Raw genomic sequence first — 23652 nt, 5'->3', positions numbered from 1 at the left:
AGGTTTCAGCCATTAGAAATTAAATTTTGTAGATAAGACTATAGAATTTGATGGTTAATGGGCTCTGATCCAAAGTTACTGACACTGGTTGAAACTATCAACATTGTAAACAAGACACTTAAATTAAGGCTAAAAATAATGCTCTTGGGTTTAAAAGCCAACTTAGGAAGATACAACATTCTGCAAAGGATTACTGAGTACCTACTGTGTGTCGTGCACAAGAGTCAGAGACGTGACTCCTTCCTAGAGAAGTTAATTCCAGAAGCAAAAATGTCTAGGCTAGAGTAAGGCAACTCATCTTGCGACTTCTGAACTCCTTTGACACTTGTTAAAAATTGTTTAATTCTATTGTATTAAATCTAAACAGCCAAGACTGTATATTGTACTTTGATTCTCCACGGTTTCCAATCATTACCAGGAGCTCAATACCCTCTTATTGGATGACTGCATGCCTCCCTGCACACCCCCCGGGCCCCCGCTATCTCACCCGGACTACATGGAAGTTAAGGAAGCTTATTCCAAGCGTTAACGTGTGAATCTCGCGTTTTAAGAAAACAGTGCCTAGAACAGACTGAAATTCTAACAACTCTAAGTTTGGGAAAGTGGCCGGAAGGGTTTTCTGAGATTACGTTTCTGAGCATGAACGGAAGTCACTCTTTCAGCAATTTGCCGTTTATTAGGTGCCATACTCAGAACAGAGTAATCCGTTTCCTTTCTGTTCCTCTCGTTGTACCCACAAGCTGGTGACCAGGTGACAAATTTGTCTTCGTTACTAGAAAATAAAGATCGCATTCTAGGAAGCCTTAAGGTAGCCCAATATCCCATCTTCCCATAGTAAAGATGGAGGCACTCTGAATGTAAACTACAGGTAATGCCACTTCCGCATTTCACTTGCGCCCTGGACCAAGATGGCGGACGAGGCCACCCGGCGTGTTGTGTCTGAGATCCCGGTGCTGAAGACTAACGCAGGACCTCGAGATCGAGAGTTGTGGGTGCAGCGACTCAAAGAGGAGTATCAGTCTCTTATCCGGGTCAGTAGTGCTTCTGCTGCGGACCGCATCGCAAAAGGGTTGCGGGCAATCAGGTGTCCTTACGAATCGGCTCCGTGTGGAAGCCGCTTCCGGTTTTAAAGTTTAACTTCCAAATTCATAGATATTAGACGACTGCGGGGCTGAGGGGCTTAGGGAGGCGCGGAGGGGAGGAGGTAGAAGAGACTCAGGTTAGAAACCACGGTGGAACCAGACTTTGGCTAAAAACAGCAGTTACTTTAGGGATACGCTGCCCTGGAAGATGACGTGTTCTTCTGGCCCCAGATGGTTGCTCTCCTGGATGTAGGGGAGGTGGTCAAAAGGAATTCCTGATGCTCTAAGTCCTGGTCCGCTTCTCTCTGCTACCTCCTTTACTTGTCCTGAGGAAGGAATACACGTTAAAGCTAAAACCTCAAGCAGGTATTAGTTGCAGAGAGTTGAGGAGCTGAGCTCGTAGTTAGGAATGAGCCATGTTCTCAGCTAGTCTCCCTTCTGTGGAAGAAGAAAGTTTGACTTCCTTGCGGTGGTCTCTGTTTCAAAGACCAGCAGCTTTCCTGGTACATGTATTCATTTCATTAAAATATGTATATATTGTACATCTAGTACCACTTGGGAAGGCCAAATAAAGTGGAGCCAACCGAGATAGACAGAAACAGATCATTATAATACCTTACAAGGTGAAAGAGGGAAAGGGAGTCTGAGAAATTGCTAGAATGTTTGAAGCAGGAGGTGAGATACCTAATCCAGCTTGAGTCTGGTCAAGAAAGTCTTCCTAGAAGAGGCAATGCTTGAGCTGATCCTTAAACATAAGTTAGCCTGATAAAACATGAGGGTAAGAGAAGAACATTTAAGACAAAAGAAACGGCATAAGCAAAGGCATAGAAGCTAGAAACACCATGATGTGTGAAGAAACACAAGTAGTTCAGAGTTGTTAGAGCATCAAATGTGTGGCAGGGTGTGGTAGATAAGACTTGAGGAATAGGTTTGAGCACTTGAATTTTATCTTGGAGGCATTGGGATACCTTTAAAGGATTTTAAGTGGAGGAGTAACATGGTGAGATTTGAGTTTAGATTGATTACAGTGGAAGTAGGGAGGAAAACAGAATTGACAGGGATAAGACTAAAGTTAGGGGGCTGTCATTAATCCAGGCAAAGGATACTTCTCTGGCAAGGGAGATACCATGATCACAAAGGTGGTTTTCCCAGGGTGAGGCTTATCCATTGCACTCCAGATGTGCTGACCCCTGTGATTTCCTCAAGTTAAAAAAAAAAAAAAAAAAAAAAGCCAAAGAAAGATGATGATCTAAACTCAGTAACTATAGTGAAGTTAGAGAGAAGAGATAGGTTTGAAGAATATTCAGAAGGTAATATCAGCAGGACATCATAAAGGACTGGTTTGTAGAGTAAACGAGAGGGAGGGTCAAGGATGACTCCCAGATTTTTGGCTTGGTTTTTGACTGAATGCTAATATTGCCACCTGAGATTGATACAGTGGAGAAACAGATCTGAAAGACTAGGGGGAAATGCTGAATTTCAGGTACCTGTGAAATGGAATTAGAAATTCCAGTAAACAGATGAATAATGGAGTTTGAAGCTCTGAGAAAAGGTCTGGATTAAAGATAAAGATTGGAAGTCATCAGCATATGGGTGCTAGTCAAAACCAGGACTATATGAGGTCCTCCAGCGAAGGAATATACCGTAAAATGAATTGTGGGATGAGGGCAGACACTGTCAGAAGTGAGAATAGGACCCAGAAAATATCATAAAGTGTTTTGTGCCAGCTAAATTGAGTGGAACCCAAGCATTCTGTTCTCTGCTCAGGATAAGTCCCCTACTTACCATGTAGATTTGTCTTCAGCTTTACTTATGCCAGAAAAGTTGGATAAACATACTAAGAGAGGAAGTAATCACACACTTTTCTTTTGAGGGAGTGGGGACTGCCCTTGGTCCCAACTCCCCCCTCAAAGACCTTATTCTCTGCTTTTAGTATGTGGAGAACAACAAGAATGCGGACAATGATTGGTTCCGACTGGAGTCCAACAAGGAAGGGACTCGGTAGGCAGACCCTCTTGGGAGGTGTGGGGGTGGGGATCTTACATAGTTTGAGCATTATGATGTCCTAAAGCACATTGCTAGGCCTTTCCTTTCCCTTTCTGGTCTCCACTGTCACAGTTCCAGAGTTCCCCAATTCGTACCCCATGAGGCTCCCAGGCTGGTCACCTAAACCAAGAAAGTGTCATTTGAGAATTAGAAGAATGTGAAGATTGGACTGAGGTTTGGTCTTTGTTACAGGTGGTTTGGAAAATGCTGGTACATCCATGACCTCCTCAAATATGAGTTTGACATCGAGTTTGACGTGAGTATGATGGAGTAGGGAATATGGAGGTTAGTAGAACAGGAGGGATTAGGTAATTATTCACAAGCTAACCTCTTTGAGGGACCAAAGAAAACTTTTTAAATGGGAGGGAAAGGCTGAAGTTTGAAGCAAGTGTAGGTTATAGTTACTCTTCTCCATGTCCAGAATCCTGGTATGTACATGCTGCTTGGGGAGTTCGCAGAGCATTTCATTTAAGAAATGTGTATGTCTGATTAGATTGGTTCCTTTCTATCTTGATTCTGTTTCATTAAGGCTTTATAATTCTTCCAGATTCCTATCACATATCCCACTACTGCTCCAGAAATTGCAGTCCCTGAACTGGATGGAAAAACAGCAAAGATGTACAGGTAGGACTGAAAAGGAGATGGGAAAAGGTCAAAGAAGGCTTTGGAGAAGAACTCTGGAAGGCAGGAATTTTCCCAGAGTCTGCTGGCCTAGAGCTGCTCCAGGTCTTCTGCCAACCCTGGGCAAAAGCACTTAGCTGAACTTGTTCTCAGTTCTGATCACTGGTAGTCTTCCTGTGCTCCCAAGAACCTGCTATGCTTTATAGCATACCTTGCATGTCAACACCTTCTTCATCTTGTCCCTCTTACAGGGGTGGCAAAATATGCCTGACCGATCACTTTAAGCCTTTGTGGGCCAGGAACGTGCCCAAGTTTGGACTAGCTCATCTCATGGCTCTAGGGGTAAGTCTGGAATACAGAGGGGGAGGGGGAAGTGGTTAGGTCCTAAGCAGTGTAATAAAAGTAACTGAGAGTACAAGGAATAACTGTTCTCCTTTGGGCGTGTTCTCCTAGAATATCTCTAGGAAGGAGCTTCTGTGGAATAAGAGGTATTGATTGGGTGGTAGTAATCTCACAGGGTCTCCCTTCTGTTGCAGCTGGGTCCTTGGCTGGCAGTGGAAATCCCCGATCTGATTCAGAAAGGAGTGATTCAGCATAAAGAGAAATGCAACTAATGAAGGATGGAGCCACTGAGGCAGGACAGAGGGACCTTTGATAGGCTACGTTCCTGTTTTCCTGTGCATCACTCTTCTTACTCACCTAACTGCTTACCCCCACACCCCTTCAGCCATAATTGTAGCTGCAACAGACACTGCTGAAAAAAACAACAGTACTGCTACTGAATTTCTGAGTTGGGCTACACAGGGAGGGGAAAGACTAGGGCCTTGAAAAACAGTTTATATCCCTTCTCCAGGTGGAGCAGTGTAAGGTGCTGGAGGGATGGGGGTGACTGAAAGTGGATACATAGTCTTTTTAGTTTCTGGAGATAACTCATCAATAAAAGCTGATTCCTCAGTGGCTTGTGGTTCTCATTGGTGGCAGTTAATAGAGGGTGAGCAGGCTAACGGTCAGCAGGCTGAGACCCAAGGCACCTGTACAATTACACTAGTTCCGGAAGGAGAGGGAAATGGAGGATGCTCTGGTCTGGAATTGGGGAATGAAAGGAAATCTTGACTGCTCTCTCTGCTGTTGAGTTCTGCTCTTGTCCTTTAGCAGGGAGCCTACTGCTTTGGCCTGCAAGATGCCTGAGGAATGGTTTTGCAGGGCTAACATTCTTTGCCCACCAGGGATCTTTCCAACCCTATGTGGATACTTCTTCACTGGTCTGTGGGCTGGATCCAGGCCCTGCAGCTTCCCACATTCACACCCCTGCTCCCTGGGAATGATATGTGCTGGAAGTCGGAGGGCCATACCATGATTGTCGTATCTACATCCCTAAAGGCCACAGGATGGGGCGATGGTATTCTGTACTTTAGGGACTTGCTTTGGAGCGATGATTTAAAGACAATCCTGGGCAGAACAGGGAACTGGCGGTCCTAAAGTTGGCTGTGTTTCCATGGTGTCGGCGGCGGAGCCGAGGGGGCGGGTTCACGCAAGCGCCATGAAAGCGGGTGGGTGGACTCCGAGTGTGGGTGCGCAGGCGCTGTGAGAGACAGTGAAGCCGGTGGCCGGTGGCCGGGCGGGACCAACAAAGATGGCGGCGGCCCCTGCGGCGGGAGAGATCTGGGCGACAGCTGCTGCTAAAGCTGCAGCCGGGCCTGCAGGGGGGCTGCACGAGGGTAGGAGGGGGTGGCCCTGAGCTGGGGCCTGGCCCCGGCTGGCCTCCCCCACCGCCTCACCGGGGGACAGGTACGGTCCGGGGCGTTATGGCGTGGGGGGGGGGGGGGGAGAATGCCGAGGGAGGACTGCTCCAGACCCGAGAGATCGCCCTCCACCAAGGCAGAGCCGCGGGGAGCCCAGCAGGCCTGGGAGAACTGGGCTGGAGCGACAGCATCCGTGGATCGCGGAGAACACGCCGCCGGACTCCGTAGCCAATCAGCGGCCTCGGCCTTTCTGCCCTCGAGGGGGGCGGACCCGGTTAAGCCTGCTGTGGTGGGAGAGGTGCAGAGATGAGGGGTCAGGGAGTTGTTTGTCGTCCCTCCCGGCCACTGCCCCTGATCCCCGACACCACTTTGGAGCTCAGAGGTGGGGGAGGGAGTGATTCGCAAGTCACCCTTTTAGTCGGCTTCATTTGCAGCCCGGAGGGGCAGGGGTTTGAGTATTGAATGCTGTCTTATGGACTGTTAGACTTGCATCCACACCCTCATTTGACCAGAGGTCCTAAGTCACCCAGGGCACATCCCACTTGACTAGCCAGGTATGGGGGACCTTCATGAGCATTTAGATTATAAAGACAGCCAAGATAGAGACTACTGTTGGCTCTCCAGTAAAGCTGTGTTCTGAAGGAAGAGGGTGAGGAATGTAGAAAGAGGCAAAGCCCTGGGCTACTACCATTCATTAATTCATTTACTTAATGGATACTAAGTATTTACTTTGTGCCAAACACTATGCTGGGTACTGGGGATACAGTGACTAACATCATAGACATGGTTCCTGCCCTCCATACATGTAGAAACTAGTATGGTAGCGTATGTTCTCATCTCCCTCCATATTCAAATATTGACCCTCTCTTCTCCTCCCAGGTCCAGTCTGTGGTGTCCACAATGCCCCAGGCTTCTGAGCACCGCTTGGGACGGACCCGAGAGCCACCTCTTAATGTCCAGCCCAGAGTGGGATCCAAGCTACCATTTGCTTCTCGGGCCCGGAGCAAGGAGCGCCGAAGCCCAGCCCCTGGGCCGAACCCTATGTTACGACCTCTGCCTCCCAGGCCAGGTCCCCCTGAGGAACGGCTCAAGAAACTGGAGCTGGGACGCGGACGGACCTCAGGCCCCCGTCCCAGAGGCCCGCTTCGGGCAGATCATGGAGTTCCCCTGCCTGGCTCACCACCCCCAGCTGTGGCTCTGCCTCTCCCATCCAGGACCAACCTAGCTCGTTCCAAGTCTGTGAGCAGTGGAGACTTGCGTCCAATGGGGATTGCCTTGGGAGGGCATCGTGGCACTGGAGAGCTAGGAGCTGCACTGAGCCGCTTGGCTCTACGGCCTGAGCCACCCCCTTTGAGACGTAGCACCTCTCTCCGCCGCCTTGGGGGCTTTCCTGGGCCCCCCACCTTGCTCAGCATACGGACGGAGCCCCCTACTTCCCATGGCCCTTTCCACGTGATATCTGCCCGGCCCTCTGAGCCTTTCTACTCCAATGACAAGATGGTGAGGACTTGCCAGCACATATGGTCTTCCATGCCCGTGTTCTTCCATGCCTCCAGCTTTCTTGCCATCATATGGCTTTCCTTTCCCCCTTTTCCCCAAGTTCTTTTTCAACCCCTCATTACAGCAGTTTGGACTTTCCTCTCCCTTACTTAAGTACCCTTGAGCCTCATAGGCCCTTTTCGGGGTTGTCTGTGACTACCCAGCATGATGTGCCATTTCAGTCCCCTGGGAATTAACTCAACCATTTGGAATTCTTCTTTGGGTCCCCAGGCCCTTACTTTCCCTTGCTGTACCTTCTCTCCTGGGATGCAGCCTAGGCCTAATTAATCTCTGGAGCCCAAGAGGGGCGGGCTTAGAACATCTGAGCTAGTGTGGTTGCCCATTTCCCAAGCTAAGTAAGCTAGGCTGATTGCAGTTGGAGCCATCAGGAGAGGGTGCAGGAAGTGGCCACGGGTGCAGGAGGGGGTCTTGGGGGTAGCAAGGTTGGGGTGGGGAGCAACTGGGCAACCATGCCAGTGCTTGGGGAGTTGCCCCAGGAGCTGTATCGCCGGCTAGCTGGGCAAAGGAGTAAGTGGGCAACAGGTGGGACAGCCATGGCTGAGTCCGTGGTACACTCAGCTGTGATGGGCTTACTGCTCATGGCCAGTGAGGTAGGGAGACCCCAATACCCAGTGAGGGAGAGTGTGGAGTTTGGGGGTGAAGGCTGGGGTTGGGGAGGCAGTGGGCAGCATGCTGTCGAAAGGTTAAAGTGCCAGGTGGGATATATGGGAACCCGCTGACTGTACTCTGACCTTCCAGGCTCATCACACACTGCTTCTGGGCTCCGGTCATGTTGGCCTCCGAAATCTGGGGAACACGGTAAGAGCCATTCTTCTGTCTTTTGTAACAGGAATGTGAAATGGTGCTGGGGCAGGCGTGGGGAAGGAAACTTAGGGAAGGCGTGGGAAAGGAGAGCTTAAGGAGTTCTCCTAAGGCTTCCTGGGCACTGGTCTGGAGAGATAATGACAGTGTCTCTGCTGCTCTCCAGTGCTTCCTGAATGCTGTGCTGCAGTGTTTGAGCAGCACTCGGCCTCTTCGGGACTTCTGTCTGAGAAGGGACTTCCGGCAAGAGGTGCCTGGAGGAGGCCGAGCCCAAGAGCTCACTGAAGGTGGGGCAACAACTCCTGCTCCCTCCTTTCAAGTCTTCTTTCCCCAGCCCTTTGTATGTCCACCTGCCAGTGCTGGTGGCCCCAACCCTGAAAGCTGTCAATTGTATCTGTTTTTCCCAGTGCCTCCTTTCCTAGAGGTTGTTTTCGATTCTCTGAGCCTCCTCTTGCTTTCTTCTTCCAGTTGTTAACCTTTCTTTCCATTCCCCATTCCCACCCCGATAGCCTTTGCAGATGTGATTGGTGCCCTGTGGCACCCTGACTCCTGCGAAGCTGTGAATCCTACTCGGTTCCGAGCTGTCTTCCAGAAATACGTTCCCTCCTTCTCTGGATACAGGTGGGAGAGCTTGGGGTGTGGGATTTCTCTCTGGCCATGTTTTGGGGTAGGGCCGACCAGGGCCCCTGGCAGCAACATTCTGAGCCTTGAGATGATCTTCATCTAGGAAGTGGGGACTGATGCCTGGGCAGGAGTTAGTGTCTGTGGTCAGATCTAGGTAGAGGTCAGTTGCCCACACTCGTCGTCTGACTGCAGCCAGCAGGATGCGCAAGAGTTTCTGAAGCTCCTCATGGAGCGGCTACACCTCGAAATCAACCGACGAGGCCGCCGGGCTCCACCAATCCTGGCCAGTGGTCCAGCTCCCTCTCCACCCCGCCGCGGAGGGGCTCTGCTAGAAGAACCTGAGTTAAGGTAAGATTGCTCCCCCTTCTTTTTCTCCCCAGTAGTTTATCAGCAGCATTCATCCTTCACAGAACTGAGCTAGTCAAGATTGAAGATGTAGGGTCCAGGGAAATGCTTAGCTTAGAAAATGGTTTGAGAAGCAGTGCAGAAGTAGGAAGAGGCAGGAGGAGGAGGGAGGCTGAGGGGTACAGATGGAGACAGAGGAGAATGCTAGGGATGTTACCATTTTGTCGGAGGAGGATATAATTAATTTCCATCAAGGTACCTAAGGGGTTTGAACCAGATGGAGGAAGACAGCATGTTCTTCCTTTGACTCTTTCTTGAAATTTAGAGAAGGAGCTGGGATATGGGTGGGGTACAGGGCTCTATGGATCACTTCAGTGGTGTTGGGGGTGCCCAGTGTTCCTAGTATCTCATGGGTGCTCCCCACTTCCCTTGATCTGTGGTAGCGATGATGACCGAGCCAACTTAATGTGGAAGCGTTACCTGGAGCGAGAGGACAGCAAGATTGTGGGTATGGAACGGGACAAAGTGATGGCGGGATATTAGGGCATGGGGGGCGGGGTGCAGGCTTCACAGAAAAAAATAAGTATTATCAGGGGTATGTAAATAAGACTGGATGATGAAAATGTGGAAAAGGTGTGAGGGGGTTGGGAGGAACGGTGGTGGTGGGAAAGGAAGGGTCAGGCAAAGAAAGGGGTGGGAAGAGACAGGAATCCAAGGGAGCATCTCAGGCATCCCACAATGACTGTTTCTCCTGCCCCTTTGCTTTTATCTAGACCTGTTTGTGGGCCAGTTGAAAAGTTGTCTCAAGTGCCAGGCCTGTGGGTATCGCTCCACGACCTTCGAGGTTTTTTGTGACCTGTCCCTGCCCATCCCCAAGGTGGGATTCCAGAGGATTCCAGGGGTGGATGGGACATGGGTTCTGTGACCCACCCCTACCCACCCCCAGTGTGGGAGGGAACCCTGTGGGTCTCTGGAGCAGAGTTGAAGCCTGGATTAATTGAGAAGAGTTGGAAAAGGAAATTCAGAACATGCTGACCCTTCATTCCCGTTTCCCCCCCAGAAAGGATTTGCTGGGGGCAAGGTGTCTCTGCGGGATTGTTTCAGCCTTTTCACCAAGGAAGAAGAGCTAGAATCGGAGAATGCCCCAGTATGTGGGGGTTCATAAGGGATATAGTAAGGGTGGGAGACCTGGGGAGGGGGCTCCATATGGATAAAAGGGGTTGCATGATGCCTTAGTATGAGGAAAAACACTTAAGTGTCAGGGTTTGTGTTGGAATTCCAGATATATCTTACTACTCCTAGGGCAAAGGGCAGAAAGGCAGAGGATACAGAAGTAATAGCATAGTAAATTTATACGTAAGTCAGGGTGTCAGAAAAGCCAGTTGAGGTGAGGATCACATTAACCTGATCACGTGTTATTTGACATTTATTCAGGTGTGTGACCGATGTCGGCAGAAAACACGAAGTACCAAAAAGTTGACAGTACAGAGATTCCCCCGAATCCTCGTGCTCCGTATCCTAATCTTCAAATTTTTGTTTCTCCCATCCATTCTTTTTCCTCATTCTCCATATTTGCACAGGCTGGACATTTGGGAATTCAGTTTTCCTTAGGAAAAGCCTGCCAGTCCACCTATCCCTACCATGCTCCCAGTGTGTGTTCAGGGAGGGGAGTGGACAACATTCAAGACCTCTGTCCCCCTCAAAGGCCCTCTACGTCCCAAATTCTCCTTAACCAGAGCTTAGATCTTAATCGATTTTCTGCCTCCCGAGGCTCCATCAAGAAAAGTTCAGTAGGTGTAGACTTTCCACTGCAGCGACTGAGCCTAGGGGACTTTGCCAGTGACAAAGTCGGTGAGTCTGGTAGGGAAGGTCCTAAGGAGTCTCATGAAGGGAAGGGAGAGAGTGGGAGCGGGGAACAGCTCTGACTGTAGAATTGGTCATCTCTAACCCCACAGGAAGCCCCATATATCAGCTGTATGCCCTTTGCAACCACTCGGGCAGCGTCCACTATGGCCACTACACAGCCCTATGCCGGTGCCAGACTGGCTGGCATGTCTACAATGACTCTCGGTGAGAGCAGCCTCCTATCCAACTCCTGCCCCATTCCTGCTGCAGCCCTGACACCCTTCCGTAATATGAAGCCCTAGGAGAACAGAGTGCCTCGTAAAAGGAGAGGGGGTCTTTCTTGATCACTACCTGGATGCTGTGAGGTTGATCTTGGTGGGTAGGGGGTAATATACAGGAATGATCACACCGCTTTCCCCATCTCCGTTCTTCCTAGTGTCTCCCCTGTCAGTGAAAACCAAGTGGCATCCAGTGAGGGCTACGTGCTGTTCTACCAACTGATGCAGGAGCCACCCCGGTGCCTGTGACACCCTCTTTAAGCCCTGGCACCTGTGAAACCCTTTCAACACCCTTAAGCCCCAAGCTCCCCGTTTACCTCAGAGACGTCTATTTTTGTGTCTTTTTAATCGGGGAGGGGGGAGGGGGTGGTGGTACCTCCCATTATTTTTTTTATTAAGAAGTATCCTTCCACCTGGAGGCTCCCTTGTCTCCCAGCCCCATGTACAAAGCTCCCCAGCCCCCTGCCTGTGTACAGCCCCCAGACCCTCTACAATCTCACTTTTTGTGAATAAATTTATTAAGAAAAAGATATCGTTATTTGTATTTGTGCGTAGGGGGTGGGGATACAGAACTGGGCCGAATTGTAGTCTTCCTAGGACTCAGTTTCCTCTCTGAACAGATGGGGCGTGCTCAGCCTTGTGGGTGGGATTGAGGACGACGGTGCCCGACCGGGACACGCTGATGCCAACGTTTGCCCAAGCAGCGAAGGCTTACATGGGAGGAAACGGGAAGGCGAGCTTGAGACTCGTGAAGCTGCGGGGAAGCCTGGAACTAGAGTGCAGGCACTGGGTCGACGGGTTTTGCCGGCAAAGGGGGCTGCCCCTCGAGAGCGAGGCACCCAAGGACCCCTGTTGACAAACACAGTACGTTGCCGGGCGGCCCTAGCTCCCGTAGGCCCAGGCTGTTGCTAACATCAAGGAGCTGTTTATGGAGCTGCCTCCCCACAGACCAGCCTCGAGTGTCCCTATCTACTCTCCCTACAACGAAAGCTCATGGGGCCCTTCCTCCAGGGTTCTCACCCTAACTGGGCTTGAGAAGCTTGAGCTGGGGAATGCAAACCAGGATCTAGCTCTCGTCACTCCAGCCCTGAGGGGAGGGTGGTGCTGGATATGGCCACTGTCTACAAATCGGCGCCGAACCAGTTACCTCCAGCACCGCAGAGCTGCTATCTCTCCGCCTTTGCGGGAGGAGGAGCCACTGTCAGTTCAGTATTTTCACTGGTGGATGTGATCCGGGACCTTCTAGGACTCACCAATCCAGAAGCAGAAAAAGTAGGTTCTGGAACTTGCCGCGAGAATAAAGTGGACGGGGAGTCAGAGAGACCTAAAAGGTTGGGGGCGGAGGCAGCGAACTGAAAACGTTAGGCCTAGTGAGGGGTGGGAGGGAGAGCGCTTCCGAACTCAGGCAGCCAGTAGGCGCCCCGAACCCTGCGCGGGAAGATAGCATGGGTGTGGTCCTTATCCCCCTCCCCGCGGAACGCCGGCTGGGTTTGTCTTGAGACCTATACCTCTTCTTTCCCCCTCATTTTTCTCACCTCTCTCTTTGGGTAAGTCCTGGGCCCTGGACAGGGACCTCACAGTTCCACCAGCCCATCCGCTGGCTCTGCCTTAGTTTTCCCTAAAGCAGTGAATGGCGGGGGTGGAACGCAGAACTGGCCAGGCTTTGGGAGAGCAAGGGGATTCCGGTCAGCCTGTCCGTATCGCCTCCTTTCCCCCAGGCTTCCCAATGGGTCGGACCGTGGTCGTCCTGGGCGGAGGCATCAGCGGCTTGGCCGCCAGTTACCACCTGATCCGGGCCTCCTGTCCGCCCAAGGTGAGTGCCCCAACCCGCCATGCCTGAGGGACCCTCCTTTAATACTCTGCTTCCATTTCCAGCAAGAAGGAATGCGCCCCCTCCTTCCCGTCCACACCCTTTAACCTGAGGCTATAGGCCGTGCTGCTGTCTCCCTCTTGTCCGCAGGTGGTCTTGGTGGAGGGCAGCAAGCGCCTAGGAGGCTGGATTCGCTCAGTAAGAGGACCAGATGGTGCTATCTTTGAACTTGGACCTCGAGGAATTCGGCCTGCAGGAGCCCTGGGAGCCCGGACCCTGCTCATGGTGAGCAGCTTGTGGAATGCCTAGGAGAGGTTGAGGAGAGGCCTTCGCTAGAAGATAGAGGTGATGGGAGGAAGTAGATTTGGTGGTCAGTCCTTTCCTTAGTTTCTCCTCTTTTTGAGGACATGTGGAGAGCAGGTTTCTGAGCTTGGCTTGGACTCACAAGTGTTACCTGTCCGGGGAGACCATCCAGCTGCCCAGAACAGGTTCCTGTATGTAGGTGGTGCCCTGCACGCCCTGCCGTCTGGCATCAGGTAACCGTATCACCTCCTTACTGCTGTCCTACTTTGTTTCATCATCACATCCCTTCCATTTCCTCATCACCCAGTCTGTTAGCCCTCCCAGCAAAAGGGGCCAAATAAATGGAAATGACCCCTGGAGCTGGGGAGGTAAGTCAGAGCTCCCTCTTCACTTTGCCTTCCTCCATGCAGGGGGCTACTTCGCCCTTCACCTCCCTTCTCCAAACCTCTGTTTTGGGCTGGGCTAAGGGAGTTGACCACACCCCGGGGGAAAGACCCTGATGAGACTGTGCACAGTTTTGCCCAGCGCCGCCTTGGTCCTGAGGTAACACTGCCCAGAGGCCCCCACAACCCTGCCCTCCTAAATTAGCTGCAGAGCTCCTTACTCAGACCTACAGCCTAGGGTCTCTTCTGTATCATCTGAAAATGCCCTCTTCCCTTCATACCCAGTAGTCCCCAAAACTCAGTGTTGGGGGTGAATGCCTTCACTTCCGTCCCATTCTTCTGTTATGGTGGAACTGCTTCCCAACCAAACCCTACCCTACCTCCATTCCCTACCAAGCAGGGGCAGGGGAAATTAGTGCAGCTTATTCCTTGGACTCTCAATCCCAGTCTCACCCTTAAGGTGGCGTCTCTAGCCATGGACAGTCTCTGCCGCGGAGTGTTTGCTGGCAACAGCCGTGAGCTCAGCATCAGGTCCTGCTTTCCCAGTCTCTTCCAAGCTGAGCAAACCCATCGTTCCATATTACTGGGGCTGCTGCTGGGGGCAGGTGAGGGGGGGGTGTTGGTTCAAGGGTTGAAGATATTAAGGACTGCCAGAGTGAGGGACTGGAGGCAAGGGGTGCTATTCTAATGATTCTTCTCTGCTTCCTTCCCTGCAGGGCGGAGCCCACAGCCAGACTCAGCTCTCATTCGCCAAGCTAGAGCTGAGCGCTGGAGCCAGTGGTCACTCCGTGGAGGGCTGGAGACGTTGCCCCAGGCCCTTAACACCTATCTGACTAGTAGGGGTGTCAGTATTCTCAAAGGCCAGCCAGTCTGTGGGCTTAGCCTCCAGGCAGGAGGGCGCTGGAAGGTAGGAGAGCCCCCTGGAGTGTAACCAACCTGTGTGTTAGAGTTTTCATCTTTGTCTAAATGCTTTAGTTGGCAAAACTGGAGTTACTCCTTGTTTTCCCGCCCTAGAAGCTATTTAAATAGGGGCTACCCCTGGTTCTTAGGCCTTATTTGTGGACCTTGCTCCAAGACCCATTTGATCCAAGTTTTTGGACTGAAGTAGTGCTTATAAGGCTCCCAGGTAGGAGAAAGAACCACCCAGCTCCCCTAAACATTTCAGAGTGGCCACACTGGCCTCTGGCCCAATTCCTGGAGTAATAGGGGGTTGATTTTTGTGCTGACTACTTAGTCATTCAGTCTCTTCATCCTGGGTCAGCACCTAGTCTCTCTCTTGCCACTTGGGTACCTGGGAAACTGAGGCAAAATTCTCATGATCTGTGTGTCTTTCAATGTTTTCATCCTCCCAGGTGTCTCTAGGGCACAGCAGCCTGGAGGCTGACCACATTATTAGTGCCGTTCCAGCTTCAGGTAATGGGGTAGCCACCCTCCCCTTCCCTAACCAGGGTGAGGCAAACTGTAGCTTCTTCCTGGGCCAACAGAACCATACCATGCCCCTGAACTGGTCATCCCTGTGGGAGTCCAATCCCAAGGAGGGTTGGTGAAACTGTAGTGTGTCTGCCTCCTGAGGCTGGCCTCTGACTGCTCTCCTCTAGTACTCAGCAAGCTGCTCCCTACTGAGGCTGCACCTCTGGCTCGTGCCTTGAGTACCATCACTGCTGTGTCTGTGGCTGTGGTGAATCTACAATACCAAGGAGCTCGTCTGCCTGTCCAGGTGACAGAGGAAGGGGAGACATGGGCTCATCTGGAACCCTTCCCTCCTGACCCAGTCTTTTCCTGTTCGCCAGGGATTTGGACATTTGGTGCCATCCTCAGAAGATCCAGGCATCCTGGGAATCGTGTATGACTCAGTCGCTTTCCCTGAGCACGATGGGAGCCCCCCTGGTCTCAGACTGACTGTGAGAGAAGGCAGCTTTGCTTAGTGGGGGTTCCCAAAGGGCTCCTCTGTGCCCCAGTATAGGTAAGTCCAGGCTGGTCAGTGCCATATTCCCTCCCTAGGTGATGCTGGGAGGTTCCTGGTTACAGATGCTAGAAGCCAAGGGCTGTGTCTTATCTCAGGAGCTGTTCCAACAGAAGGCAGAGAAAGCAGCTGCCACACAATTAGGTCTGAAGGAGCCACCAAGTCACTGCTTGGTCCATCTACACAAAGTGAGTTGGTAACACAAGATAAACACTTTTCAACTACCCCCTGAAGGCCTTGGAGGCAGGGACTAGTATATTTGTCATTGTCCATCTAGGCCTGGGACATCAGTAATAATTTTTTCCTTGTATTCCCTTTTCTCTCTCCAGAACTCCATCCCTCAGTATACACTAGGCCACTGGCAAAAACTGGGTAAGTTGGGAAGGCAACTGGGCTGCGGAGAGCCATGGAGACCCCCACCTGTAACATTCCTTTTTATCTTTTCCTTCCAGAGTCAGCTACCCAATTCCTGGCTGCTCAAAAGCTGCCCTTGACTCTGGCCGGAGCCTCCTATGAGGGGGTTGCTGTCAATGATTGCATAGAGAGTGGGCGCCAGGCAGCAGTCCAGGTCCTAGGCATAGACCCTAACAGTTGATCCTCAATTCCCACATCTTCCTGCCTCCTGCAGGTGGGGATTCTCTTACCCATGAAAATAAAAGTTGCTGGAGTTTAGCTTGGTCTGGCTGTTCCATCACCTACGGGCATAAGGAGGGGTTGGTGAGCAAAGACAGACAAAGGGTGCCTGGGATGCAGAAAGCAGGAACAGAGGTGAGACAGAGTCCTTTATTAGAAAATATATCAAAATCCCAGCCTCCTGAGCCAGGTCCAGAAGAGGGAGCTACTCCAGCACTGGCACAAAGTACCCAGGGAGGGGCTTCCTTCAGACATACTTCCTGGGGACCATAAATAGAATAAATATTCACAGAAGTCCCAGAAGAAGCCAGATCACTCTTCTCTCCATGGAAGAGGAAGGGATTTGGGGTCCAGCCCTGCTCCTACCCCATGGGCAGGGGACTCTCAGGAGTCATCACATAAAATCATGACATCAAGGATTCACAGTCATAAGCCCTGGCAGGTGACCCTAGAAATAGGGACCCCCCCAGGGCTAGAGGAGCTCAGCTCCAGTTCAGCAGTGAGGAGAGGCCTCTGCCCACAGCACAGCACTAGAGTTCAGTTCCCCCACATCCCTCTAAGAGCAGTGAGGAGCTGAGGGTGGGGAGAATACAACCTCTCTGATTCAGTTTCATGATTAAGATAGGCAGGAAGAAGTCACTGTGAACCGTGGGGGGATGTGTGGTTGGCAGTAGGCAGAGGGCCAGGCCTGGCTGGGGGCCGGCGCTGCAGCATCTCCTGACGGAAGGCCTGGGAGGAACCAGGTGGGTAACGGGGACCAGAGGGCATCCGGGGACCCCGAGGGTCAGTTCCAATGTCTGCTGTGATGTTGGTATAGAGAGGGCCCAGCTCTCGAGCCAGCAATTGATACGTCAGTGAGTTCATCCCATCTTGCGTCCAGGAATTCTGGGTACGGACCAGGAGGTCAAATCTGAGGGTTAGAGATTGGAGACTAAGACCCAGAAAGGAAAAGCCAAGAATCTAGTGACCTTTAGGAGCCACCTGACTAGGGTACAGAATCCTGAAGATCCAGTAACAATTCCCAGGCAGTCCTCCCTTCCTACCTGTGGGGATTTTCCTCGTTGCCCTTATCTCCTCGGTGCTTCACCATCTTATAGTGTCCCACAGATGTGGGGGGGCGAGAGATCTTCATCCCAGCCAGGCGTACCCTATGGGAAAATGAGGGCACCTTGGAGGATCCAGAGTGGAAGAAAGCTGCTGACAGGTGAGCAAGAAGAGCTAAGGCCAGCAAGAAAGGGTTGCATGTTCTGTACACAAAGAACAGCTATTCCTAGTTAGGCGAAAAAAAGAAAAAAAGCCAAGTACTGGAAGAGGAGAGCAAATTAAACTGAAAGAAGGAAGTGGCTGAAGAGAATGTAAAAAGCTCGTTGTATCCAAATCCTCAGGGCTAATGCCAGGTACCCTGGGGCCTTTAAACAATTGGCAGAGGTAGGTTTGCACCTCCCATCTTCCTTTCCTAAATGGCTCCCAGGAGCTGCCCTTGTGGTCCGCGAAGGACTGAGAGGAGCCATTTTGTCAAAAAGATAGGACAAGCCTGGGAATTGCTGACCCAAGCTCAGCGATTCTTACTTAGATTAGTGACTGAGTTTCTTCACTCCTGTGCCCTCCCCTTCCCCACCCCCCTCCCATGTTAAGAAAAGAAATGGAACCAAATAATCAGGATCTGTAAGAAACAAGCTCCAACTTTGACACACAGAAGCAAGAAGTGAAGATGGCCTGGGAAGGTACTGAAAGGATATACACATTTAGAAATTGCTAGGTGCTTTACACACATACAGAGAACAAGAATTCAGAGAGATGCCACCTCAAGAGGACAAAGGGGGAGGAAAGGCAATGGATCCAACATATCAAGCCCAAATATTCACACCACAGATATGAAACTGGGTCAGCCAAGGCTGAAGGTCAAAATGTTTCACATGCTAAAAATGAGTTGGCATCATGCCACTGGCACAGACTTTAAAAAAAAAAAATTCTGGGCTATGTGGAGCAGAGTCCCTCCTTTCCCAGCCCCACAGGAAGTGGTCTGGATGCAATCCTAGCAGAGGCAGCACTAAATGGTCTCTAGGCCCCTTTCCAGCTCCGGAATCCCATGATACTATAGCCTATTCATCTTCTCTTCTCTCCTCTCCTAGGAACATAACTAATCAGATCTAGGAGCCTGAAGGATAAGAGAATGGAGAGCAGCATGCAAAACCTAGGTAGACTAAGACTCAGGGGGATGAATGGGCAGGACTAGGGAGCTATAGGTTAATGGTAAAGGGCTATGGTCATGGTGGCCTCAGGGGACAGGGAGCCAGGCTAGGGTGAGGAAGGGAGGTGGTGGCAGGAAGTCTGACCTGGTAGCAATGTCGTCATCCTCACCACCCCAGCCCCAGTATTCATTGGGGAAGCCGTTCATTTTCAGGTACTGGTCAGGAGTGAGTGCCGAGACCCCTCCAAAATACTGGGGGTACGGGAGGCTGGGGAGAGAAAGATCCTTGGATTCCACAAGTCTAGAGGAGACATCTCTACGCACAATCCCCTCAGTTCTTCCACTGGATGGTGGGTTTCCCTGCTTCCAGTACCCTCTCATGCCCTCTACCTGTATCCAAACTTGTTCATGGCAACAGCAACATGCCGGGGTCCCCGGGGGTCACACACATACAGATTGTGGTCATTCTCTGGCAGGAGGTCCACGTCATGCAAGAACAGGCAGTCCCATTCTTCATCACGAAGGGCCTCCCGCACCCCAACATTCAACAGCTTTGCCCTGTTAAATGTTCCATTTCCAGCCTGAAAGATAATGTAGGAGGACCAAACAATGTCTATAGGTAGCATGGAGAAGAGGGGGCAGAAATATAAAGTGAAAAGAGATTGAAAATCAAAGTGGGATGTAGGACCAAGAGAATGAAGAGAAAGACAAACTTTCCTTTTCTCATTACACACACACAAAAAAAAAAAAAATTGAGTATCAGTATGTGCCCGACTTATGCTGCTGTTCAGCATTTAATCCTGACAACCAACAACCATGTGAAACAGGTGGTATATTAGTTACTGCTTTTTGCCTCATTTAGGGAGTTAGTATCTTGTTCAAGGTCACATATTGGAACAAATGGCAGAAGTAGAATTTTAGCCCATATCTATCCAATTCCAAATTTGCACAATTCCAAATTCAAGAGAGGAAAAATCATGAAAGTATTATAGGACAGTGGGAATACCCTAAACAGAATAAGGAGAGATATGGGGCTAACCTGTTAGCAGAGCAGTGCTAGATGCATTCCCACATTAAACAGTCTGACCTCTTAAAGTTATTTCAGTGACCCATTATTTGAGAGTGGAGTGGAATTTACTTGAGGCTTCCTTATAAGAAAAAAAAGTCAGAGTGGTGCGGGGTTTGGGGGTACCTGGTGAATGACATAGATGCCATAAGCAAGCTGCTGGCGCTGCAGGAACGGGTGCAGGTGGTAGAGCAGCAGGCGTAGGTGATGCTCCCGGGCACGGTGGGGCACAATGATGGCTGTTCGGGACCGGGGCTCACACCCTGCAGGGCGGTACCTGCCCCCCGGTTCCACCCGCGGATTCCTCTCCACAATCTCTGCCAGCGATGGCACTGGGCTAAAGGACACGGACACGGGACCCACTGTTGGAAGGGAATGGCAAGGTCAGGGACTAGAGGGGCAAGGAGAACTGTCCCTGGCAGTCTGATTTGGGGGCTCTGCTTCCCCAAGGGCTCTTTCAGAAATCTCACAAAGCCTTGGGTTCCCCATCATTGGGACAGCTTTGCAAAGTCTGGAAGGTGCAGGCTCCTTACCCAACCTACCTTCTTATTTTAGGATTCCAGAAGTCTCTCCTACCTCACAAGGTTGGAAGCTTACAGTTAGGAAATGGAGAGAACAGAATGACCTCCAACTAACAACTAAACCAAGGACTGTCTACAAAAGAAGTAATTCCTAGCCCGAGGTGGGAAGAGCCCATAAATAAGCAGGCAATGGAAAGCTGTGGCTCAACCTAAGAGCCTAATCAACCCCCCAAATTCAGAGTCCATTGTATCCCAACCTCTGCCCACCTTCCAATTACAGGAACCTCCTGTTCTAAGACCCACTCCTGCCATCCTATGCCTGTCCAAGCCTCCCTGCCCCCACACCTTGGTATTCCCTTCACTTCTGCCTTCCTTCTGTACTCACCTAAGAGAGGAGATCGTTCTGGACAGTAGGGCAGACCTTGAGGAGCTGGAGGGGCTCCTGGGGCAACAGGGGCCCCAGGCAGGTGACTGAGGTTACTGTAGACATCATGGGGATGAGAATAGTCAAATGTTGGCTCCTGCTCTCGGCCAAATAGGGCACTGAGGCTTCGGAAGCCCCCCAGTGACAGATACATCATGACGGCCAGCTGGGAGCCCACAAGCAGGGCCAATGTGCAGGGCCGCTCCAGCAGCCGCCGCAACATCCTGGGGTGAGGTCTGGAGAGGGAGAGAGGAGAGTTCTGGGGCAGGCAGGAAGAGAGGAAACCAACAGAGAGATCATCAGGTAGGAATGAAGGTGGTGCCAGGGGTAAAGAGGAAAAAGTGGCAAAGAACAAAGTCACAGAATGGAGCACACAGATGTACAGAAAGAAATAGAATGCAACCACCAGCAGCCCTACCACCTGTCACTTCCAGCCCAAGTTTCACTCTCCTCCACCCCTTCCTCAAACTGCTCTGGCCGTCTGTTCTCAGTCCCCACCCCCAAGAATGCTTACATCATGTCCCAAGGCCATTTCAGAGGATTCTCTGGAGAACCTCTCTTCCAGGTTTAGAGGGGGATAGACTCACCTAGGTTCAAGGTGTCTTCATGGGGGCTCCAGAGGGTCCCGGGGGAGCAGTGATGTGAGACATTATCTAAAATTGGAACTGTCACAGAGGACAGAGAAAGGCTCCATCCAGAACTCCAAAAGCGATCTTGGGACCAGCTGGAACAGAGGTCAACGATAACCAGCCACACGCAGAGGGGCAGAAATTAGGATCAGAGTGAAGCCGGTTTCCCAGCTGGGGAAGTGAGAGAAAGTGGTTGGAAAGAAAAGAGGAGGAGCAGGAGTTGCTAGGTCCCTGGCCTCTCCTCCGGGTTACCCTGTGGTGTGTCAGAGTCACTCCGTATTTAACCATCCCCCATCCCAACAGGACCAACCTGTTTGGAGAGTGGGGACAGGGCAGTTATTGGAGACATTACTTTCGCCAAGGGGTGAGGCAGGCACAACAGGGCTGTGAGTGGCCTCAAGAGAACCCAGGGAGGTGGAGGAAACAGGCCACTTTCCGTTCTTCACGTTTCTGGAAGCTAGCTCCGCAGGTGCAGGGAGCGTGACCACCTGGGAGCTGCAAGCAAACAAGCCTAGAGCGCTGGGCGGAGTAGGGTGGGGGTGGCGTCCTCTACCTTTTTCCACCTTTCCCCAGTCCAAGCGGGAGTAGGGATCAGGGTTATTGGTGAAATGAGATAGGGAGAGGGAGGGCTAGGCAGAACCTGTCAGAAGTACCTGGACTAGCTAACCTAGAGGGGCGTGGTCAGCGCGCTGCAGGGGGTTACAGCCCAGTTCTTTCAGAGCACCCTCATCCCGCCCCAACCTCTTCTTGCGTTTGCCCTATCTTGCAATGTGAGCCCACGGCCTCTGTCCGTATTTGCACCTAGGTCCTCCTGCCTGCTCATTGTTGTCTCTAGCCTTTACCCAAAACTTCTCACCTTCCCGATCGCCCGAACCCTTCTCCTGGGCCTCTCATCCCACCATCCCCAGCCCACATACCTGGTCTTCTGCTTCCCGTCGTCACCGCCACTCCGACAGCCGGGCAGGCACCGCTGCAGCCATCTTGGAAGCGGGCGCTGCGGGGGCGGGGCCTCGCGTCACGAGGCGGGGCCTTGGGGTGGAGCCGCCCAGGGCCGGCGGAGCGCAGGGTCCGAGCGCAGGGCAGCCGGGAGGCCCGTGACCCAGCGCGGCCAAGCCAAGCCGGGCTCGGATGAGGCAAAGCCGCAGGCCGCGAGGGGCTCGACCCCTCGGGAGGTAGCTCGGGGGCTCACCCCCACCGGACTGACTTCTAGCGGGATTCCATTTACCACCCTTCAGACTTGTAAAAACAGCAGCGCAAACCAGGACCTTCCTGGTGCCAAGACTGACCAAGAGGCCGATGTTTCCGAAGATCTCACTATCACCCCAGTCTGGGCTGAGACCCCTTCCCAGTGTGTCAGTGGCTCCCCCTGCGACCTAGTGCCACTTAGTATCAAAGTTGTTTCTTGCTCAGTGTACATCGTTGCAGAATGCTCTGGCGCATTTTTGTATCCCTCAGGCTTTGAAATTGTAACGGCTAGTTAATAAAACAAGGAAAAAATCAGTGTGAGGGAAGGGCAGCTTCTGCTTTAATGTAAAAATGGGTTTCCTCATATATTAGCACAAAATGGACGCATCATGAATTTGCAATATGTTTATCTTGTGGCTTCTACCATCCCCTTTGCATACTGTGCTCCTTAGAAGCAGATGTTCACACCGAGGAAACTTGAATTACTTGCAGTTTCTGCCTCAAAACCTTATGGTCTTATGTGTTGGCGGGTGGGGGATGAAAACAATATAGTGTGATAAATATGATAGTCCAGAAATTGCACCTCATTCACAAGTGGAGGTTCATGAAAGGTTTTCCAGAAAGAAAGAAAGAAAAAGAAGGAAAGAAAGAAAGGGAAAGAAATGAAAAAAAGAAAAATAGTAGTTTTGAAATCCACTGGCAGGATGATGTTGAGCAATATACTCTCTGGGTTTCATCTGTATAGTGAAACCCATCTTACTTAAGGAGTTTTGTAATAATTACTGACAATTATGGAAAAGTGCCAGCAGACAGCAGATATTTTAATAGTTTTAATTTTGAGGACAAAGTAGGAGCCAAGTAAAAGTCCTGATTTTTTTTAAGGGTCTCACTGTGTTATGTAGTAGAAAAGACAGACTTATACAGAAAATTGAAATGTTCTCCTAGAGGATCCTCCCTCTTAGCTTCTGCTTCTCCATGGTGTCTATTTGTATAAAACTGACCTTCACCTTCTATCCCCCATCTCTATCTACCAACTGCTGAAAACTACCCTACATTCATTTGTAAGCTCCCTATTTTCAAGAACCTTCATTTCTACTCCTTTTCACCCTGGCCACACCCTGGGCTTAATCGTCACCTAGAACTGCTATGTTCTTGAAAACGTAAATTCTAATTTGCTGGTTTCCACCACAACATCCTGTCTTTCTATATTCTGAATAAATCCTGAGGCCCCTAGAGGCCCAGTCATGACACACAACATAATAGAAGAAACCCTGTCTAGTAATAAAAAACTAATTTAAAATCATTTAAATCTCTACCTCAGTTACTCAAGGAAACATCAGAGGCATGGGGAAGGGGAAAGGGAGGGGGGAGGCACTAAAAGGAGCACTTAAAAATTATTATCATTGTGGGGGAGGGAGGTAATTAGGTTTATTTATTTATTTATTTAATGGAGGTACCGGGGATTGAACCCAGGACCTCATGCGTGCTAAGGAATGCATGTCCTCGACCACTTGAGCTATACCCTCTCCAAAAGGAGCACTTTTAATGCGCAGTCCAGGGTCTTTAAAATCCTCTTTCTTCCACTCCACATTTTCCACCT

The 23652-nt window shown here is 51.0% G+C and overlaps 4 protein-coding genes and 1 non-coding gene across 18 annotated transcripts; 4 read left to right on the top strand and 1 right to left on the bottom strand.

The window, feature by feature from the left end:
* Nucleotides 1-749: 749 nt before the first annotated feature.
* UFC1 (ubiquitin-fold modifier conjugating enzyme 1) lies at nucleotides 750-4706 on the top strand. The gene is made up of 6 exons (XM_006173963.3): nucleotides 750-1031; nucleotides 3016-3083; nucleotides 3321-3384; nucleotides 3676-3752; nucleotides 4001-4091; nucleotides 4286-4706. The coding sequence occupies exons 1-6, from the start codon at nucleotides 909-911 to the stop codon at nucleotides 4361-4363; spliced, it is 501 nt and encodes a 166-aa protein (XP_006174025.1). The 5' UTR covers nucleotides 750-908; the 3' UTR covers nucleotides 4364-4706.
* On the top strand, nucleotides 2185-2348 carry LOC116658830. The gene has a single exon (XR_004314123.1). It is a non-coding gene; the product is annotated as a U1 spliceosomal RNA (small nuclear RNA).
* A 620-nt stretch (nucleotides 4707-5326) lies between the features above and the next one.
* Nucleotides 5327-11474, top strand: USP21 (ubiquitin specific peptidase 21). 3 transcript variants are annotated; one of them, XM_032463876.1, is made up of 13 exons: nucleotides 5329-5537; nucleotides 6371-6991; nucleotides 7790-7849; nucleotides 8019-8139; nucleotides 8362-8473; nucleotides 8669-8824; nucleotides 9265-9329; nucleotides 9595-9698; nucleotides 9882-9968; nucleotides 10256-10334; nucleotides 10565-10672; nucleotides 10777-10891; nucleotides 11103-11474. In XM_032463876.1, the coding sequence occupies exons 2-13, from the start codon at nucleotides 6392-6394 to the stop codon at nucleotides 11191-11193; spliced, it is 1698 nt and encodes a 565-aa protein (XP_032319767.1). In that variant the 5' UTR covers nucleotides 5329-5537; nucleotides 6371-6391; the 3' UTR covers nucleotides 11194-11474. The 3 variants fall into 3 exon arrangements, with proteins under 3 accessions (XP_032319769.1, XP_032319767.1, XP_032319768.1); XM_032463877.1 differs by lacking the exon at nucleotides 9882-9968; XM_032463878.1 differs by lacking the exons at nucleotides 10256-10334; nucleotides 10565-10672 and having other exon boundaries at nucleotides 5327-5537.
* Nucleotides 11475-12244: 770 nt separating this feature from the next.
* On the top strand, nucleotides 12245-16075 carry PPOX (protoporphyrinogen oxidase). 5 transcript variants are annotated; one of them, XM_032463883.1, is made up of 13 exons: nucleotides 12245-12275; nucleotides 12663-12757; nucleotides 12905-13039; nucleotides 13142-13290; nucleotides 13468-13600; nucleotides 13901-14045; nucleotides 14157-14347; nucleotides 14793-14853; nucleotides 15039-15157; nucleotides 15231-15341; nucleotides 15442-15591; nucleotides 15733-15775; nucleotides 15856-16075. In XM_032463883.1, the coding sequence occupies exons 2-13, from the start codon at nucleotides 12671-12673 to the stop codon at nucleotides 15996-15998; spliced, it is 1467 nt and encodes a 488-aa protein (XP_032319774.1). In that variant the 5' UTR covers nucleotides 12245-12275; nucleotides 12663-12670; the 3' UTR covers nucleotides 15999-16075. The 5 variants fall into 5 exon arrangements, with proteins under 5 accessions (XP_032319774.1, XP_014417833.1, XP_032319773.1 ...); XM_014562347.2 differs by lacking the exon at nucleotides 12245-12275 and adding an exon at nucleotides 12282-12491 and having other exon boundaries at nucleotides 13175-13290; XM_032463882.1 differs by lacking the exon at nucleotides 12245-12275 and adding an exon at nucleotides 12290-12491.
* A 97-nt stretch (nucleotides 16076-16172) lies between these two features.
* On the bottom strand, nucleotides 16173-21927 carry B4GALT3 (beta-1,4-galactosyltransferase 3). Of its 8 annotated transcripts, none has more exons than XM_032463890.1 (8): nucleotides 21785-21927; nucleotides 20826-21038; nucleotides 20200-20474; nucleotides 19420-19655; nucleotides 18618-18808; nucleotides 18373-18495; nucleotides 17080-17184; nucleotides 16173-16946 (listed from the first exon to the last, which is right to left on the bottom strand). In XM_032463890.1, exons 3-8 carry the CDS (start codon nucleotides 20459-20461, stop codon nucleotides 16673-16675), a joined length of 1191 nt encoding a protein of 396 aa, XP_032319781.1. In that variant the 5' UTR covers nucleotides 20462-20474; nucleotides 20826-21038; nucleotides 21785-21927; the 3' UTR covers nucleotides 16173-16672. The 8 variants fall into 8 exon arrangements, with proteins under 8 accessions (XP_032319781.1, XP_032319782.1, XP_032319784.1 ...); XM_032463891.1 differs by having other exon boundaries at nucleotides 20826-20962; nucleotides 21785-21917; XM_032463893.1 differs by lacking the exon at nucleotides 20826-21038 and having other exon boundaries at nucleotides 21785-21925.
* Between the last annotated feature and the right edge of the window lie 1725 nt (nucleotides 21928-23652).

Source organism: Camelus ferus, chromosome 21 (genome assembly GCF_009834535.1).
Source record: "Camelus ferus isolate YT-003-E chromosome 21, BCGSAC_Cfer_1.0, whole genome shotgun sequence".
NCBI classification, from domain to species: domain Eukaryota; kingdom Metazoa; phylum Chordata; class Mammalia; order Artiodactyla; family Camelidae; genus Camelus; species Camelus ferus.
The sequence above is the reverse complement of the archived record's forward strand: the minus strand, read 5'-3'. Positions and strand labels throughout refer to the sequence as shown.